General features: G+C 40.8%; 1 protein-coding gene across 1 annotated transcript in view; it reads left to right on the top strand.

Moving 5' to 3' along the window:
- Positions 1 to 2,374: 2,374 nt before the first annotated feature.
- The window catches only part of LOC148542475 (ketosamine-3-kinase-like), a 33,283-nt gene continuing 18,212 nt past the window's right edge, over positions 2,375 to 17,445 (top strand). The window contains exons 1-3 of the mRNA XM_088468450.1: positions 2,375 to 2,554; positions 9,064 to 9,215; positions 17,009 to 17,100. Of these exons, the coding sequence (XP_088324576.1) occupies positions 2,375 to 2,554; positions 9,064 to 9,215; positions 17,009 to 17,100 (424 nt within the window). The remainder of the gene's footprint in view (positions 2,555 to 9,063; positions 9,216 to 17,008; positions 17,101 to 17,445) is intronic.

A 17,445-nucleotide genomic window follows, 5' to 3' on the forward strand; every position in this document is an offset into this window, starting at 1 on the left:
ATAATTATAGATATGCTTGGCTGTTACTAACATTATATACTATATTTGTGTATAATTATAGATATGCTTGGCTGTTACTTAATAACATTATATACTGTATTTGTGTATAATAATTATAGATATACTTGGCTGTTATTTAGTAACATTATATACTGTATTTGTGTATAATTATAGATATGCTTGGCTGTTACTTACTAACATTATATACTGTATTTGCATATAATTATAGATATGCTTGGCAGTTGCTTAATAACATTATATACTGTATTTCTATATAATTATAGATATGCTTGGCTGTTGCTAACATTATATACTGGATTTGTGTATAATTATAGATATGCTTGGCAGTTGCTTAATAACATTATATACTGTATTTCTATATAATTATAGATATGTTTGGCTGTTACTAACATTATATACTGGATTTGTGTATAATTATAGATATGCTTGGCTGTTGCTTAATAACATTATATACTGTATTTCTATATAATTATAGATATGCTTGGCTGTTACTAACATTATATACTGGATTTGTGTATAATTATAGATATGCTTGGCTGTTATTTACTAACATTATATACTGTATTTGTATATACTAATAGATATGCTTGGCTTTTGCTTAATAATATTATATACTGTATTTGTGTGTAATTATAGATATGCTTGGCTGTTGCTTACTAACATTATATATTGTATCTAACATTATATACTATATTTGTGTATAATTATAGATATGCTTGGCTGTTGCTTAATAATGTTATATATTGTATTTGTGTATAATAATTATAGATATACTTGGCTGTTATTTACTAACATTATATACTTTATTTGTGTATAATTATAGATATACTTGGCTGTTGCTTACTAACATTATATACTGTATTTGTGTATAATTATAGATATGCTTGGCTGTTGCTTAATAATGTTATATATTGTATTTGTGTATAATAATTATAGATATACTTGGCTGTTATTTACTAACATTATATACTGTATTTGTGTATAATTATAGATATACTTGGCTGTTGCTTACTAACATTATATACTTTATTTGTGTATAATTATAGATATGCTTGGCTGTTGCTTACTAACATTATATATTGTATCTAACATTATATACTGTATTTGTGTATAATAATTATAGATATGCTTGGCTGTTGCTTAATAACATTTTATACTGTATTTGTGTATAATAATTATAGATATACTTGGCTGTTATTTACTAACATTATATACTGTATTTGTGTATAATTATAGATATGCTTGGCTGTTACTTACTAACATTATATACTGTATTTGTGTATAATAATTATAGATATGCTTGGCTGTTATTTACTAACATTATATACTTTATTTGTGTATAATTATAGATATACTTGGCTGTTGCTTACTAACATTATATACTTTATTTGTGTATAATTATAGATATACTTGGCTGTTGCTTACTAACATTATATACTGTATTTGTGTATAATTATAGATATGCTTGGCTGTTGCTTACTAACATTATATATTGTATCTAACATTATATACTGTATTTGTGTATAATTATAGATATGCTTGGCTGTTGCTTAATAATGTTATATACTGTATTTGTGTATAATTATAGATATGCTTGGCTGTTACTTACTAACATTATATACTGTATTTGTATATAATTATAGATATGCTTGGCTGTTGCTTAATAACATATACTGTATTTGTGTATAATAATTATAGATATACTTGGCTGTTATTTACTAACATTATATACTGTATTTGTGTATAATTATAGATATACTTGGCTGTTGCTTACTAACATTATATACTTTATTTGTGTATAATTATAGATATACTTGGCTGTTGCTTAATAACATTTTATACTGTATTTGTGTATAATAATTATAGATATACTTGGCTGTTATTTACTAACATTATATACTGTATTTTTGTATAATTATAGATATGCTTGGCTGTTACTTACTAACATTATATACTGTATTTGTATATTATTATAGATATACTTGGCTGTTGCTTACTAACATTATATACTGTATTTGTGTATAATTATAGATATGCTTGGCTGTTACTTAATAACATTATATACTGTATTTGTATATTATTATAGATATTCTTGGCTGTTCCTTACTAACATTATATACTGTATTTGTGTATTATAGATATGCTTGGCTGTTGCTCAATAACATTATATACTGTATTTGTGTATAATATTATAGATATACTTAGCTGTTTTCATCTATGAAGTTTGGATTTCATAGCTAATTCCATGAGTTACAAAAATGTTGGCAGCTGATCTATAGTTTATTTTGTGTGTGAGAATGAATTAATGGTGTCTCTTACAGGCTACCAGTTGGACCCACTTATATCTCCAGAAATGTTTATACTCAAAACAGATGTCATGAGATTCAAAGAAGTGGAAAATCATCTAAGAAAAGTCCTGGGAACATCAGTCCTTAGTCCGATTGGGGACGCTCACGGTGGATGCATCAGCCAAGCCCAGAATTTCAACACGGATCAAGGCCGTGTGTTTGTGAAGATCAACCAAGGCACACAGGTCAAACTTTTGTTATGCTGAGAGTAAATTTAATTTGTTATGTAAAGTATGTTGTATACCTCTCAACGTGACCCATTCCAGGATGGACAAAATGCTCTGTGTTGTAATATTTGTAAATCTGGTGATTACTTTCTCAAGTAAATGTTGCATTTTGTGAAAAACCACAAAAAAAGTTGCAGAAAAGAAACAAAACCCATTATAAACGCTGCGCTTATTATTAATTCTGCACCAATCCTGGTCACTGCCTTTCTATAGATGTCCCTGTGAACTCTTTAAACATGTAAACACAACAGTGTTGCAGCTGAAAAAAATGGTAACACATTTTTCAATAGCAAATATCTGTCCAACGAGATTCTTTAATCTCCTAGAGCAGGGGTTCCCAACCACGGTCCTCAAGGCACACTAATGGAGCATACACACGGTCAGATTTGTCAGATCTGTCAGATGAACGATTTTACCAAAGATTTGAACGACTGAATGATTTTTGACTGCATTAAAATGAATGGAATGTCCAAGTCTGACTGCAAACACATCAGATGTCAGATATCGTTATCTGACCATCGGGAACGGGCATCGTTCATCGTCCATCGTTCAGGCATGTCAGATATATCAGATTTTCCTTCAGATATGAACGATTTTTTAAATCGTTATCGTTCAGATCTGAAGAAAAATCTGACCGTGTGTATGCACCATATTAGTCCAGGTTTTGGGGATAGCCATACTTGAGCACAAGTGACTTAATTAGTACCTCAGTTATATTGATTTAACCATCTGTGCACAATCATGGATATCACTAAAACCAGGACTGTGCCTTGAGGACCGAGGTTGGGAATCACTGCACTAGAGCAGAGGTTCCCAAACTCAGTCCTCAAGGCACCCTATCGGTCCAGATTTTAAGAATAGCCATGCTTGGACAGAGGTGACTTAATTAGTACCTCAGTCTTTTGATTCAACCATTTGTGCTCAACCATGGCTATTTCTCACCCTAATTTTGGTTTAAGTGAAGGCCCCCATACATCTGCGACAGATTGCCGCGATGCTGCAACTCGGCATCGAAGGAGCGCAGAAATCCAAAATATTGTTTTTCACAGATATGACTATCACGATCAAAAATTTACATTTGAAGTTTCAGCGATCCTGCGACGGATCACTGGACATCTATGGTCCCCGGGCGGCATTTCCGACTGGTATATCGGCATTTCCACTTCCATTGCTACATCGCAACGATCCATCGCAGATGTATGGGGGCCTTTATGGACATAAGTGCCAGGAAGAGGTGTTGCCAGCATGGATTTCAGTTTTTGCTTTTCTTTAGACCATCTTCATTAGTTAGAGAACTCTTCAAAGAGGGAGATTTGATTACATCATTTGTCTTAATTATATTACTACTTTTGATTCCTACCTATCTATACACTCTAAATGTCGCTAAATAGCGTTACAGGTCGCACAAGATATAATTGCTTTCCAGACTTGGATTGTGGTTCCGAAGCACAAACAGATATTATTCACCCAAAAGCAGATAGTTACACTCTGTGATCTAAATACAATTAGCGCAAAATATTATACATAAACAAGGTACAGTCAATACATTATGCAGGCGCTCTGGATCCAGATTTCCGGCATCAAAGGTGAAGCCTCCGTCAACAGAAAGAATATGATGACTGATTAGCAGGTTCAGGGAGCTTGCATATAAACCCTTGCAGAGATAGACAATACAATAGAACAAGTTGGCATAATCCCATTGGTTCTTCTTCCTGGTTCTCCTGTTACGATGCAGTTCATAGGTCAGTTTGTATGATCACAGTCCAGCCTCCAACAGCTCTTTGTGTCTATTTTCCCACGAAGAAGAAGTCTAACCTGGCTGCATTACAGAGTACATTTTAATGCCTATCTCTCTATAATCCATAATTCCCAGACACATGTTGCGATTTCCTCTCTGATGGAACCGGAAATCTGCAAATACACAGTGGTTTAGAATAGCACAAAACACGGTCTGTTTATCATGTACTAAACCTGAGATCTTAAATACAGTCGCTTTATTACATACTTAATAATGAATAAACCTTGAATATTAACCTTAATACTAGGGAACCTTTTTATATAAGTGTGTAAGTGTAAGAATATTGCATAGTTTCGCTAATATGTGTGGTGCATTTATGTATTTTGTGCTTTGATATATTTGTATGTTTTATTTAATGTGTGTATGCATCTAAGTCTATGAGTGTGTGTTATACATGTAAGTCTATGTGTGTGTGTTATGCAATTCAGAATATTTATGATGGATTTAATATATATTATCCCTTCCTAACATATTTTAAAACTACAGTGCAAGGTGTTACAAGCAGCGAGGTTCACTTTCAAGCAGAGTGGATACCCCCAGCTGACTGCCGTTGCCACTTCGTCTGATAGCTAATTCAAAGGTTTTCCTCTGCCTATTTAGAATACACTTGTCAGTACTTCTTAAGCAAACCTCCGACCATTGTTCCTAACTTCTCATTCAGACAAATTCAGTTGTGCATATCAGTGTCTGGGTTATATTTCAATTGCCACAGCCACACTGGTCTGTATGCGGGGCCTCCCAATCCACATGTAAAACACTCACAGTATCCTGGTGTATATATCTTTCAAATACCTTTCCCAGACATGTATACAGAAGCTGTTTCTCATTACTAACTAGACCCTGCTTGAATATTGTGTTTGTCAGTGTGAGAGTGTTGTATATTATTCGCTATTTAGTGTTGTGCGAATGTGTGGATAAGTGCGCACGCAATGGTGCGTCATGAATTGTACCAACATAATCGGACAGCGGACGACCAAATCATCCGATAACAGTTGAATTGCGGTCGCATGCAATTATTCGACTTCGACACTACTTTTATGAATATATATTTTTTACATATTTGTGATGTGCCTATTCCATGTAGAATTATGCTGGGGATACACGGGATGATCTGTTTAGCAAACGATATTGCTGAACGATATCCCTTGAATGATATCGTTATCGTTCACATCGTAACGGTATATTGTCCCGTGTGTACGAACCTTAACTTCTGTTTTTTTTTCTCATGTCAGATAGAGCTTCTATTATTAACATAGTAGAATAGAAATATTTTTATTTTATGAGCATTATATGGGGAGTTATAAAAAAAATAAAAGAAACAAATATCCTGTTCCATAACCTTCCACAAATATTTATACAAAATGTTTTCAGCTAGTCCCCAAAAATACATGGATATTGCATATCTGCTTTATACAACATTATCCTGTTATCCAGGGTAACAATGTAGACATTTTAGTTTGAAATATTTTTCTCCTGTGGTCGCAATATGATGCTGATGCAAGTAATTGGGGATAGGGCCGTGGTCCAATTACACAATTGGTGACAGATTTAGGGGTAGATTTACTAAAGCTTCTAAAACAGACAAGTGGTGATGTTGTCCAGAGCAATCAATCAGATTCTGTCTATAATTTTCTAGGATGCAATAGAGAAATGATAGCTACAATCTGATTGGTTGCTATGGGCAACACCTCCACTTTTCATTTTTAGAAACGTTAGTAAGTCTACTCCATTTAAACTTACTAAGCGGAGGCTTCCAATAGCCGCTACTTCTCAGCTTGTTAAGCAGGCAATACAACCTGCTGTGCTTTGCTTTATATAGTATTGGCGATTTTCCCTTAAACTCTCCAAGAAGAGGCAGATTGTGCAAGCCGATGCTTAGTAAATTTACCCTTTAGGGTCATCATCATTCTGTGAATGTGACTTTGGTGGTTGAAAAATAATTTGTATTATTCATATATTGTGGGATTTTTAACAATTTAATTTTTACTTTTTTAGGGCCTGGTAAATAATTCCATTTCCGCCATGGTGGTGATCACCATTTTCCCTAACAACATCCCTGCTTGCAATGTGGAAGGCATTTTGCACACTGCATTCATATTGAGAGCCGTATTCAACTTGTCATTGGACCCTTGTAGGTGTGGTATATGTCGACAGTCATAATGTCGACATGGGCATCATGTCGACAGTGATCATGTAGACACTGGTGAAATGTCAACATGTTAGAATGTCGATTTATTGTCCTGTTTTACAAGTGGTTACTTACCTGCTCCTGACGGCCGCAGCGGCTCCCATCACGTCTTCTAGATCCTGGCGGTTGTGTGATCATCACTTCCGTGTCAGACCTCAGATGCTTCAGCGTTCTAGTGAGTACTTCTCCCCTAACACTAATCCCTACCCCAAACAGGGGCTGGCTGGCAACGTTTAGCCTGGGGGGCAAATGCATGCAGGCGGCCCTGGCAGAGGAGTAGCGTCTAGCCAGGGTGCCCGAAGAACGTGCGTGCTACGGCCCCCCCCTCCTCAAGTGTTCCAGGGAGGAGGTGGATCCATATGGGATTAATGTAAAGTAAAAATAAAGATTAGGTGCAGCCCCCTGTCGTAGTGCCCATATGCAGTGCCCCCCTGTGCCCCAGGAGAGGACCCCCTTATGCAGGCCTCCAGTAGTGCCCACAGTAGTGATCCCCCCTATGCAGTGCCCCTTATACAGTGCCCCCATTAGTGGTCCCCCCTGTGCCTCCAGTAGTAAGCCCCTTATATAGTGCCCCCAATAGTGGTACCCCCTATGCAGTGCCCCTTATATAGTGCCCCCAGTAGCAGTCCACCCCCCCATGCAGTGCCCCCAGTAGTGGTAACCCTTATGCAGTGCCCCTTAAATAGTGGCCCCAGTTGTATTCTCCCCCCTATGCAGCACCCCCAGTATTGCCCTTTATATAGATCCCCCAGCAGTGGTCCCTCAATGCAGTACCCCCAGTGGTAGTCCCCTCCCCCATATGTAGTGCCCCTAGTAGTAGTCCCCTCCACCCTATGCAGTGCCCCTAGTAGTAGTCCCCTCCCCTTGTAGTGTCCCTAGTAGTAGTCCCTCACTTGTAGGGCCCCCAGTAGTAGTAGTAGTAGTCTCCCCCTTTGTAGTGCCCCCAGTAGTGGTCTCCCTCCTTGTAGTGCCAGCCCCCCCCCCCAGTAGACACACGTAATAAAAAATAAAGAAAAACACACCTGAATCCCCGCTCCCGCCGCCGCCATCCGCTCCTCCGTCTGTCCTCCCAGGCCGCTCTGCATTATGGGAGAGATGTCATATGACGTCATGACGCCTCTTCCATTACCCACTGCGGGAGCCGGAAGATGGAGCGGCTCCTGCAGTGGGTGCAGCAGCAGCTAATGAGAGTCTGTCAGACTCTCATTGGCTGCTGATCAAAGCAAACACACAGCTGCCGGAGCCGGCGGCTGTGTGTTAGTCAGTGTAGCGCTGACCGAACTCCGTCCGCGGTGCAGCCTGTGTCACAGAGACACAGACTGCCCGCGTACAGTGGCCCGCATGGCGCTGCGGCCCGGGGGGCACATGGCACCCTGCCCCCTGGCCCAGCCCGCCACTGACCCCAAACCAAAGGCATAGCTACCATAGGTGCAGGGGGTGCGGCTGTTATGGGGCCAAAGTTGCACCCAGCACTCACCTCACTCTGCAGATGCAGTGTCCCTGCCTGCTGGGAGGGATTGTCATGTCACACCTCCTGGCATTCCCTGCGTTCAGCCATCTCCTTCTTGGAAGGAGGGAGCTGAAAGTCGGCAGGTATGACCTAACCTTCCCCCTCGCACTGCAGCCTAAACCTGACCTCTTCATAGTGCTTAACCCTATGGCCCAAAGCCTAAACTTAATTATTATGACATTGTTAAAATATCGACAGTATGAATGTTGACAGTGTAAATGTTGATCTATTGACTACATCCCAAATATATTAATCAAATCCACATCCTATATTTCATACTTGCCGACTTTTCATTTATTTACTGTTTTACACAACAAAGCATGCACAGATCATATTGATCTTTGCAGTGCTTAGAATCTGCAGCACATTGACAGCAGATTTATAGTTCTATTACACAGGTGAGTCTATATTAAAGGGGCAATCCGACAGGGTATAAGGGCCCTATTTTCTACAATCCGCTTTTAAAATACGGTCATAGTGTGATATTTCTGACGTGAAATATCACATGGATGTGCTAACAGCCACATGCAGGGACAGAGCTTGCAGTAAAGCTCCGTCCGCACACTTCTCTCTTTATCAGATAAAATACAGTGAGAACGTGTCTGCGCATGCACCGCCAACGTATACCACTACACCCTCCTCGCAGCCTCCCCACCCCTCCCCCCGCAGACAAGTGGAGTAGATGGCATACTGTAGCAACTAATCATCTTCTAGCTAACATTGCTCAAGTACAGTTTATAAATTGATAGGTAGAAGCTGATTTGTTGCTTTGGGCAACTTCTCTACTTGTCCACTTCTCCACTCAGATTTGTTACATCTCCACCATTATCTTCCCATTATCCATAGTAAAATCTGAAAAAGACAATAGGTGTATACAAGAAAAGAAACTGATAACTACAATCACAGCTGTAACTTGAATACCTTCAGTTTGCAAAATGTTTATGTATTGATTCTGTTTTCCACCATTACAGGCAAAAACCATGTTTAATGGGGAAGTGGCAAGTTTGGAAGCCATCAGGAAAACCTGTACTGTGCATGTTCCTGAACCTATTATGGTTTCCGACCTGCCAGCAGGTGGAGCTCTTCTTATCATGAAACACATTCAGATGAGACACATAAGCAAGTAAGTATAGAATAGAGAAGTGAAATAAAAACTTTGGTACTTTACTTTCTATCTGTAGTTATTTACATATCAGTTACATATCAAGATTTTGGAAACTTATTGTATGAAAGAATTACATTTGAAAACACCTATACTCTCTACCATGTAACACCCTGTGTTAAATAATTAACATTTTCCTTGCAAATACAGGACACACACAATGTATATACAGTATATCTACTGTAAAGGGTGGGTAATAAAAAACTCAGGTATGCTGAAATTAAATGTACAGTTATGGAGGGCTATTTAATGGTATTAATATAAAGGGAATGTACATGGAGCTGTTGTATCTGTGATTAGTGAAGGCAATTCTCCTATTTGGTTACTCATGACATCACACGGCCATATAGGTACTTATGGTGCCAAAGTTAGTAAGGATCTCAGAAGGTTCCAGAAATGGCATGCGGTAGGTACAGAGGGGAGGGGCTTGTGGCAGGCTGAGGGGAAGGCTATAAATAGGAGAGAGCTAGTATCAGTTGACAGACTGGAGTTCCCCGTCGTGAGCCCTCTGATCTAATGCTGCAGCACTGCGCTGAGGTAACCTAAGGAGGACGGCAGTAGCGGCTGTGAGGCTGGATTAGAGGAGCCAGTGAGGGCTAAGAAAGGCAGGAAACTCTTGGTGAGGAGGGTGCCTGCGGGGGAGTAAAGCAGCTGCGTGTGGTCCCGGCAACAGTCCGGATGGCAGTTGGGAAGTGTGGCTGTGCCTGATAAGCAGTGGAAGCCCTCAGTCGGCTGAGAGGGGCGGGCTGCTGTGACACACCCCAGAGACTGAGAGGATCAGCTGGGGAGGAGCCGGGCTTTGTAGCAGTTTCTCTGCACCAGCAGTCAGTGAGTTCCCAGCTTACAGGAGGTGGTGAGCCCTTTTTGAAGCATTATCATTCCTATTATTATTGCTGACCCCAGCACCTAGTATTCTCCTCAAACAGAGGGGCATATATTAGTCAAACCAAGTACTGTTAACATCAGCATTTAAAGAAGCCCAGTCTGCAATAATTATACTTCAGTGAGGTAGAGAAATCACTTGTATTGGAGTAACCTGAACCAGCAAACTACTATCTAAATAAATCACCCCTACTCTGGAAGTCAGTAAATGTGCATATATATTTGTGTATCAACATAGTGCACCTATTACATTTCCTCTGGGACTTAATTTGAGGGGGAACAAAGCTCATAGTCCAAAGTGATAGAAACACAGAGCAGTTGGCATACAGGAGGATTGTCTTCTTTTTAAAGTATTATTGAGGAATGCCTTATTTAAATGCGTTGGAGGTATTTTTCTACAATAGGGAAGGAAGGTCACTTTATTAACCCATTGTCCGTGACTGTCCATCACCTAATCCAAAATATTATAGCACATCAGGAACAGGAATTTTAAACCGCTAGCAAAGTCATAAACTATGGGAGTACTATCAGATTCAAAACTCTTCGACCATAGTTACCAGGAGAACCTACCGAGCCCTATAGTACAGTTTGCAGTCCAGGAGTAAATCCCAGCAAAATTGATATTGTTTTTCTAAGTGACATATGTTAGTTGGTTATTTACATACCATCGTCAGTTCACCTTCAAAATACTTTTAGTGTTGTGAACTCATTCAAATACCATCACACAGTGATATTATACGAGATACCCAAAAAAGGAAAAGGAACATATCTTCCGCTGAATGTCTTTTAATTAGAGAACAGTATCTTTGTATTATTCTACTAAACCTGATTGCAGTGAAATACCAGTGTTAAAATTGTATTCTCTATGTCGGTTTCACTATTGTATATTATTGTATGAGGTGTGTATACAGTGTTATACTTAACAGGAAAAACAAAAATATACCATCTGTGTATAGTTACTTACCTGTCTTTTCTGAACCATTGTGGTATCCGAAGCAAACCCTGGAGGGAACAAAATCGAGAAGAGTGTGAGTTACTAACATTGCTGGGGAGATATACAGACACATGTTGGTTTAATATTTAGTACACTGCATTATCATTTGGGTTTTCCCAAGTAGACCCACACACATCATAAACACTTGGGTGGAGGCACTGATCAGAATGAGAGTCATATCATTTAATATACCATCATTGTGGGGTTGGTAACCTAGTGTCCCCTTTAGAGGTTAAAGGGGGGTTACATTTGGAGGCACCTGGCTGAGACTGAGAATACACTCAGAGTCTGTTACCAGCATGTGTTAGCGGCCATTCATTACAGTGAAGTTTGTGGATCTCGACTCTGCACAGCCAATTAGACTCCCACCAATATGGGAAAGAAACAAAAGAATAAGGAAGAGGTAGGCATTAATGCCCTTGCTGTGGAAGTTAGGGGAGTTGGAACCCATACGGAGGATCCAAGGGATGAGAGGTGGATAGATTTAGAAGAAGTGGGTGTGGAAAAACTGAAGGGGAATTTAATATTAGAAGTTCAAGGAAGTAAAGATGAGACAGAGTTGGGAAATGATGTGGTAGTGATGGGAAAGAGAAAAAAAGGTCAAGGGGTAAGAAAGACATATTTAAACCTCATGAAGATGATACTGAAGGTAGTATAAGTGAAGAAGAAAATATACTAGGAGAACTAGAAGATACAACAGTTGCTGTAATAAAGAGAAAATAATTTAGTATAGACAGCAAGAAGAAAGAGGAAAAGGATAAAACCAATGGATCTAGTTCAGTTACTGAAATAGCCATCCAAGGTACTCTGGAGGAGCCGAAGAGAAAGGGGGTGCTGTATAAATGGGAAGAGAAATTTGTGGAAAGAGATGAAGCTACAAGAGAAAAGTAAAAGGTAGCAATTATGGAACAGATATATGCAGAGTACAAGGAGCACGAAGAGTTGTTGCGGAAAAGACCAAATGATGTACAGTACAGTTTAGGCATAATGGAATATATAGCAAATGTACGGTTAAAACATGTTAAATGGTTATCAAATCTTCTACGGGACAAAGTGTATATAAAGAGAGAAATTAATGGAGATGAGTTGAAAAGGAAAAATTAGGAAAAACAAAAGTTCAACACTCAAATACAGAAAAAGAACAGGGAATTGCAAGAAGCTCTTGATGCGGTAACCAGAGAACTGGAACACTTATAGCAGGATACGAAAGAAAAAAGGTTGGAGCAAGAAAAAATGTACAAAGGTCCATACGCCAGGAGGAGAGAATCTGTTTTTTGGAAACCCAAGTGAGCGAGATGTCACAACTTTTGCTAGAATCAGAAACATCAAAACAGAGAGACCAAGTTACTATTCAATGAAAGAGCATCTGACCCAACTGCAAGCCGATAACAAAACAATGGTGATGGCCACCTCTCTGAGCTTATTTTCTAAAACCCATCTACAACAAGAATATTCTGATGGAAAGGAGCCTAAACAGATAGCCTTACAGTCCGGAGCCGTTGCTAAGATCTGCCATACAAACTCAGAAGATAGGGGAACTGACATGGAGAAGAGAGAGTGCATTATTCCAAAAATAACTGGAACTGTTTTATGGTTTCATGTAAGGAAAGGCTATGGTTTCATCAAACGACATGATACCAGAGAAGATGTTTTTGTCCATTGGACTGCCATAACCAAGAATAATCCTCTGAAGCTTATGCAGAGTGTGGGAGATGGAGAAAATGTAGAGTTTGATGTTGTGAAAGGAGTGAAGGGTGAGCAAGCAGTCAATGTAACTGGGCCTAGAGGGATACCAGTTAAAGGAAGTCGATTTGCTCCAAGCCGACATGGGTGCTGCAAATGTTCTCACCAGCCAAGAAGAAAAGTAGTAGGAGGCAGTGCATATACAGAAAGAAGGAGGAAAAGAGAGCGGGAAGATGAATTAATCATTCCCCAGTGATTAGTCCTGCATGGACATCTTTGCCCTACCATCCTTGTTCCAAGTGGAGTGACAGGAAAAATGGATCGGAGTCAAGACCTAGAAAAGTATAATAGCTTATGTATAAAGGAACAAGATGGATCAGCTCAATAAGAGCAACTAAAAGAGAGGAAATGAAACGGCAAAGGAAAACTTAGTGGGTATGAAGTCTCATTAGTGTCAAAATGAAGACTAAAGATGGAAACTTTGTATCCCAAAAAAAAAGATTAACCGATATGTGGGAGATGAGAAACGATGCAAGATATGCTGACTAAGGACCCTGATACCCATCAGGGCATCTAAGTAAGTCTCTAGGAAAGACTTACCATCGACAGCACCTGCTTCATTTAGGAAGAGAGATCAGGATGTCTCCTGGGTCTCAGACTGAAGAAGAATCAAAGGGTGTATCCCAAGAGAAGTAAAAAAAGGAAACTGTCAGTGGAAGAACAACTTGGAGGGGAAGATTTGACTGAGGAATTTGGTGAAGGCTGCTACTTCTGTGAAGGTCTAGCTTTGAGTCGAGAAGAACACTCTCCAGAGTTTGAGACTGAAAAGCCCATCATTCTTTCTATAAATAAGCCTAGTGTCCCCTGTAGAGGTTAAAGGGGGATTACAATCATAACAAAATACCCAATTTGAAAACATTGTAATTAATAAGCGTTAGGACCATTAGCATAATTCTTGGGATGTTTCTAATAAAAGCTTCCTGCACAGCTGAACGGGTATCCCCAGTTGCCATGTGTGCCTTACCTAGATGGAAATAGGGGCTCCCATACATTTAGAGACAGGGAACAGTTTTGGCCATACCCTGGATGAAGATGACTTATACAGTGGTAGTACTATAGTAATATTTCAGGTCAGGAGAAGACTCTTCACTGACTAAAAACAAATCCCATCAATGGTAAAAACAACGAACATCGGAACCAAAGCATTGAGGATTCTGATGTTCCATCTTTTGATTCTCATCCCTAATACATGACTGCACCCATGGGCCGCCCATTACTGTCTACATTTGGCGTTGGTTATGAGAAACTGGAATATTCTGGAAATTATGGAAGCAGGCTTGGGGCACTATGTTGTTCCATTAAAAACAGGACAATCCCAGGCAAGGTAAAACAGAGGATGTCCTAGGAGAGATGCAGTCTATTTAAGAATAATAAAGGCTTATTGTCACACAGCGGACTGCCAGACGCTCTTACTGCACCCGGTGCTGCCAGTTTATCAGGTGGCATATGAGTAATTTTCTCTGGATTATGGATTTTCTTCTGTGGTCGGCGTGGCATGGGTGCTGCCATCTTGCTTTTGGTCATCTGACTCCTAAGGCTCCAATGGCTGACCTAATTCTTCCCAAATGATCTGTGCTACCAATCACCATCCAGAGCGCCCTATTTAAACTGCTCACTTGAATTCGCACAGTGCCAGTACAACATGTATTCTGCTAGTTCCTGGTTCCAGCGTCACTGAGTCCTGCTTCAGATTGTGCATTCCATTGTGCAGCAGGGCACCTGTGCTCATTTCCAAGCAGTGTGCTAGTTTTCTCCTGTTGTTCCGCATTCAGTTGGTGTTCGGCCTTTCTTAATTATACCAGTTTGCTTTTCTGCCTCAGCCTGCATATCTGCTGATCAGGGGCGTAATAAGAGAGGAGGGGGCCCATGTGCAGTCTCTTTCCGGGGCATCTCCTCTCTACCAGGTGCCCGGGAACACACTGAGTGCATCTGTAGACTCTGGGCACTAGTCTGTGCCAGTGCTCTAATGCGCATGTGCAGGTCGCCGGTGAAATGGTACTGTACAGCACAACATCGGATCATCTTCATGATCATCGGCTGGCTAAGTGACCCATTGGGTCATGCAAGCCCGCCGCCTCAGTTGCACAAAGGTGGCCAAGAAATCTCTGTCAGCTGACGGATATCCTGGCCTTGTCACTTTCCCCCCCACCCTCTTCACCGGAGGTGACCATCTCCATTTTGTGAAACTGAAGTCACAGCCGCCACCTCCTCGCCCCGAAATGGAAGAAAAATGTCAGTCACTGACAGTCTGCTGCCGAACTCCGTGCAACATCGCAGACCTGTACTGCTATGGAACAGATCTGGTGCATGCGCAGATTCCCGACAATCAGGAATATGTGTGATTTTTTTCTCCTGTGTCCTCTCCTGAATTAGGCCGTCTGTCTACTCTATAGGCTTCCAGCATCTACGCAGATTCCCGATGTTCGGGAATCTGCGCAGGCGCCAGACCCATTCTGCGCATGTGCAGAACGGGTCTGTGAGCCCGCACGCAAACTGTGCGAGCGGGCAGGAGATGGTCGCGATTATCGTGACCATCGGGCTTGCAAGGAGACCCTGTGGTAGGGTCTCAGGTCTCGCAAGCCCGAGTGGACTTCTTGCTCTAATATAGCAGGAAGTCCACTACTGACATCACAAGTGTTGTCAGTAGGGCCGGTCCTTTTGTTTAGCCACCCCCCCTCCCCGCCTACAAAACGGGCCGAGCTGTCGATCAACATTGACAGCCGCCCCGTTTTGTTGCGAGCCCCGGAGCGAGTGATTTCTCACTCGCTATGGGGCTTGCGCACGCACTGGCCCACCATCGACCCGCTTGCGAGCACTATGCGTTCGTGAGCGGGTCTGAATCAGGCCCTTTGTCCTGTGCCCAACAAGCACTACAAGCAATCCATAGCAGTGATATAGAACTTATAAACCAGGTTCTCCAGTGCCAATTAAGGGTAGAGGGCCCTAGTTGCTATAAGTCGGTAACAGGACTGATTTAAGGGGTTGTGCACTTTGGACAACCTATTTTTAAATAACACAAATATTGTTTTGGTGAAGTTAAAGGTCTTAAAATAAGATTTAGTATAAAGAATAATTGGTTGCTGTCTGTGTCCGATTCAGCAGTGTACGCAATAGTGATTATGCACGCAGTTGATTGGATTTTTTTTGCCATTGCGCATGCGTACAAGCCACACTGCCCGTGCGCAGCGATTGCATTGCGATTACGGACGCATAAAAGAATCCATTGCAAAGTAAGTGACAGGATGTGAGCGTTTGGGGGTGGTGATAGGGCAGTGGTCAGAGAAATGCACATGTGCATGTCCATTTGAACGTTGTTTCATGGGTGCGCATAAATTAGCCACTGTGATTGGGTACGCAGCATGAGAGCTCTCTGTGTGTGACGAGACTTGCAGTTTTTACGGCTGGATAGACCAGTGTATATGCAGCAGTGCGAGGTTGAATAGATGTGAGAAAGCAGTAGTGGGCGTCTCTATGCTGGCTGAGCTGTGGCAGGCATTAGTATATTTTCGCAGCTGCAATCACAATTGCTGTTCGTACTGAATGAGGCCCTCAGTATGTACTCTGTCAATGCTTAACACTTGGCCTGTGATTCTTAGGAAGTATACAATACTGCTGAGGGTCTGGAGAACTAGGGGGAAGTGAATACACAATTCATACAGTATTTTAACCTAAAACTGACGAGTCCTGCTGGGGAGGAGTCATCACAATATGATCACTGATCTGCCCTGCACTTTGTGTAACACCACAATCACCTGGGTCCCCCGGTATTGCATTAATCTTTGTTCTGTGGAAAGGGTGGGGGCTACAGACCTCAGCAACTGAAAGAAATCTGTCCAAAAAATAGGTCTGTACAGTATGAAAGGAATACACTAGATGTTTCCAAACGCGGTCCTCAATGCTCCACAACAGTTCAGGTTTTAGAGGTATCCTTGATTGAGCACAGATGACTTAATTAGTACCTCAGTCAATGTGATTTAACTACCTGTGCTCAACCATGGATATCTGTAAAACCTGAACTGTTGGGGAGCCTTGAGGACCGCATTTGGGAACCTCTGGAATACACTATAATTAAATTTTCTGTGTTGGGGTCCTTCTTGGTAGTGCAAGACACTGACCTTCAGATCTTACTCTCTAGGTTTGCTGGGAAACTGGGGGAGCAGTTGGCAGATTTGCATTTAGACAACTGGAAAATGAAGAGGACAATGCAGAAACACAGTGCGACCATTGGTGAGAGTCGGGACCTGGATTAGCTGGCTTGGGTGTAGTAACAAACAGTATCTACAAATTGTTATTATGAGTATAAACATATCACGTCTTAAGCCGGGTACACACTATTCGATTTTTTGATCGAACTGACAATTGGCACGATTTTACTGCCAGTTGGAGGTCTCGATATCAGCAGCACACACTAGCCTGTGGATTTTTTTTTTTACCTCATGGTTCGATAATTTGCATATTTCGCCCACAAGGATGATGAGTTAACATAAAAAAATAATAGGAAATATGGTCTGATTATCATGAATACCCGCACACTATACGATATTAGATCCTTTTGACAGATATTTTCTGGAC

Source organism: Taudactylus pleione, unplaced genomic scaffold, assembly GCF_031769625.1.
Source record: "Taudactylus pleione unplaced genomic scaffold, aTauple2 ptg000012l, whole genome shotgun sequence".
Taxonomy (NCBI): Eukaryota; Metazoa; Chordata; class Amphibia; order Anura; family Myobatrachidae; genus Taudactylus; species Taudactylus pleione.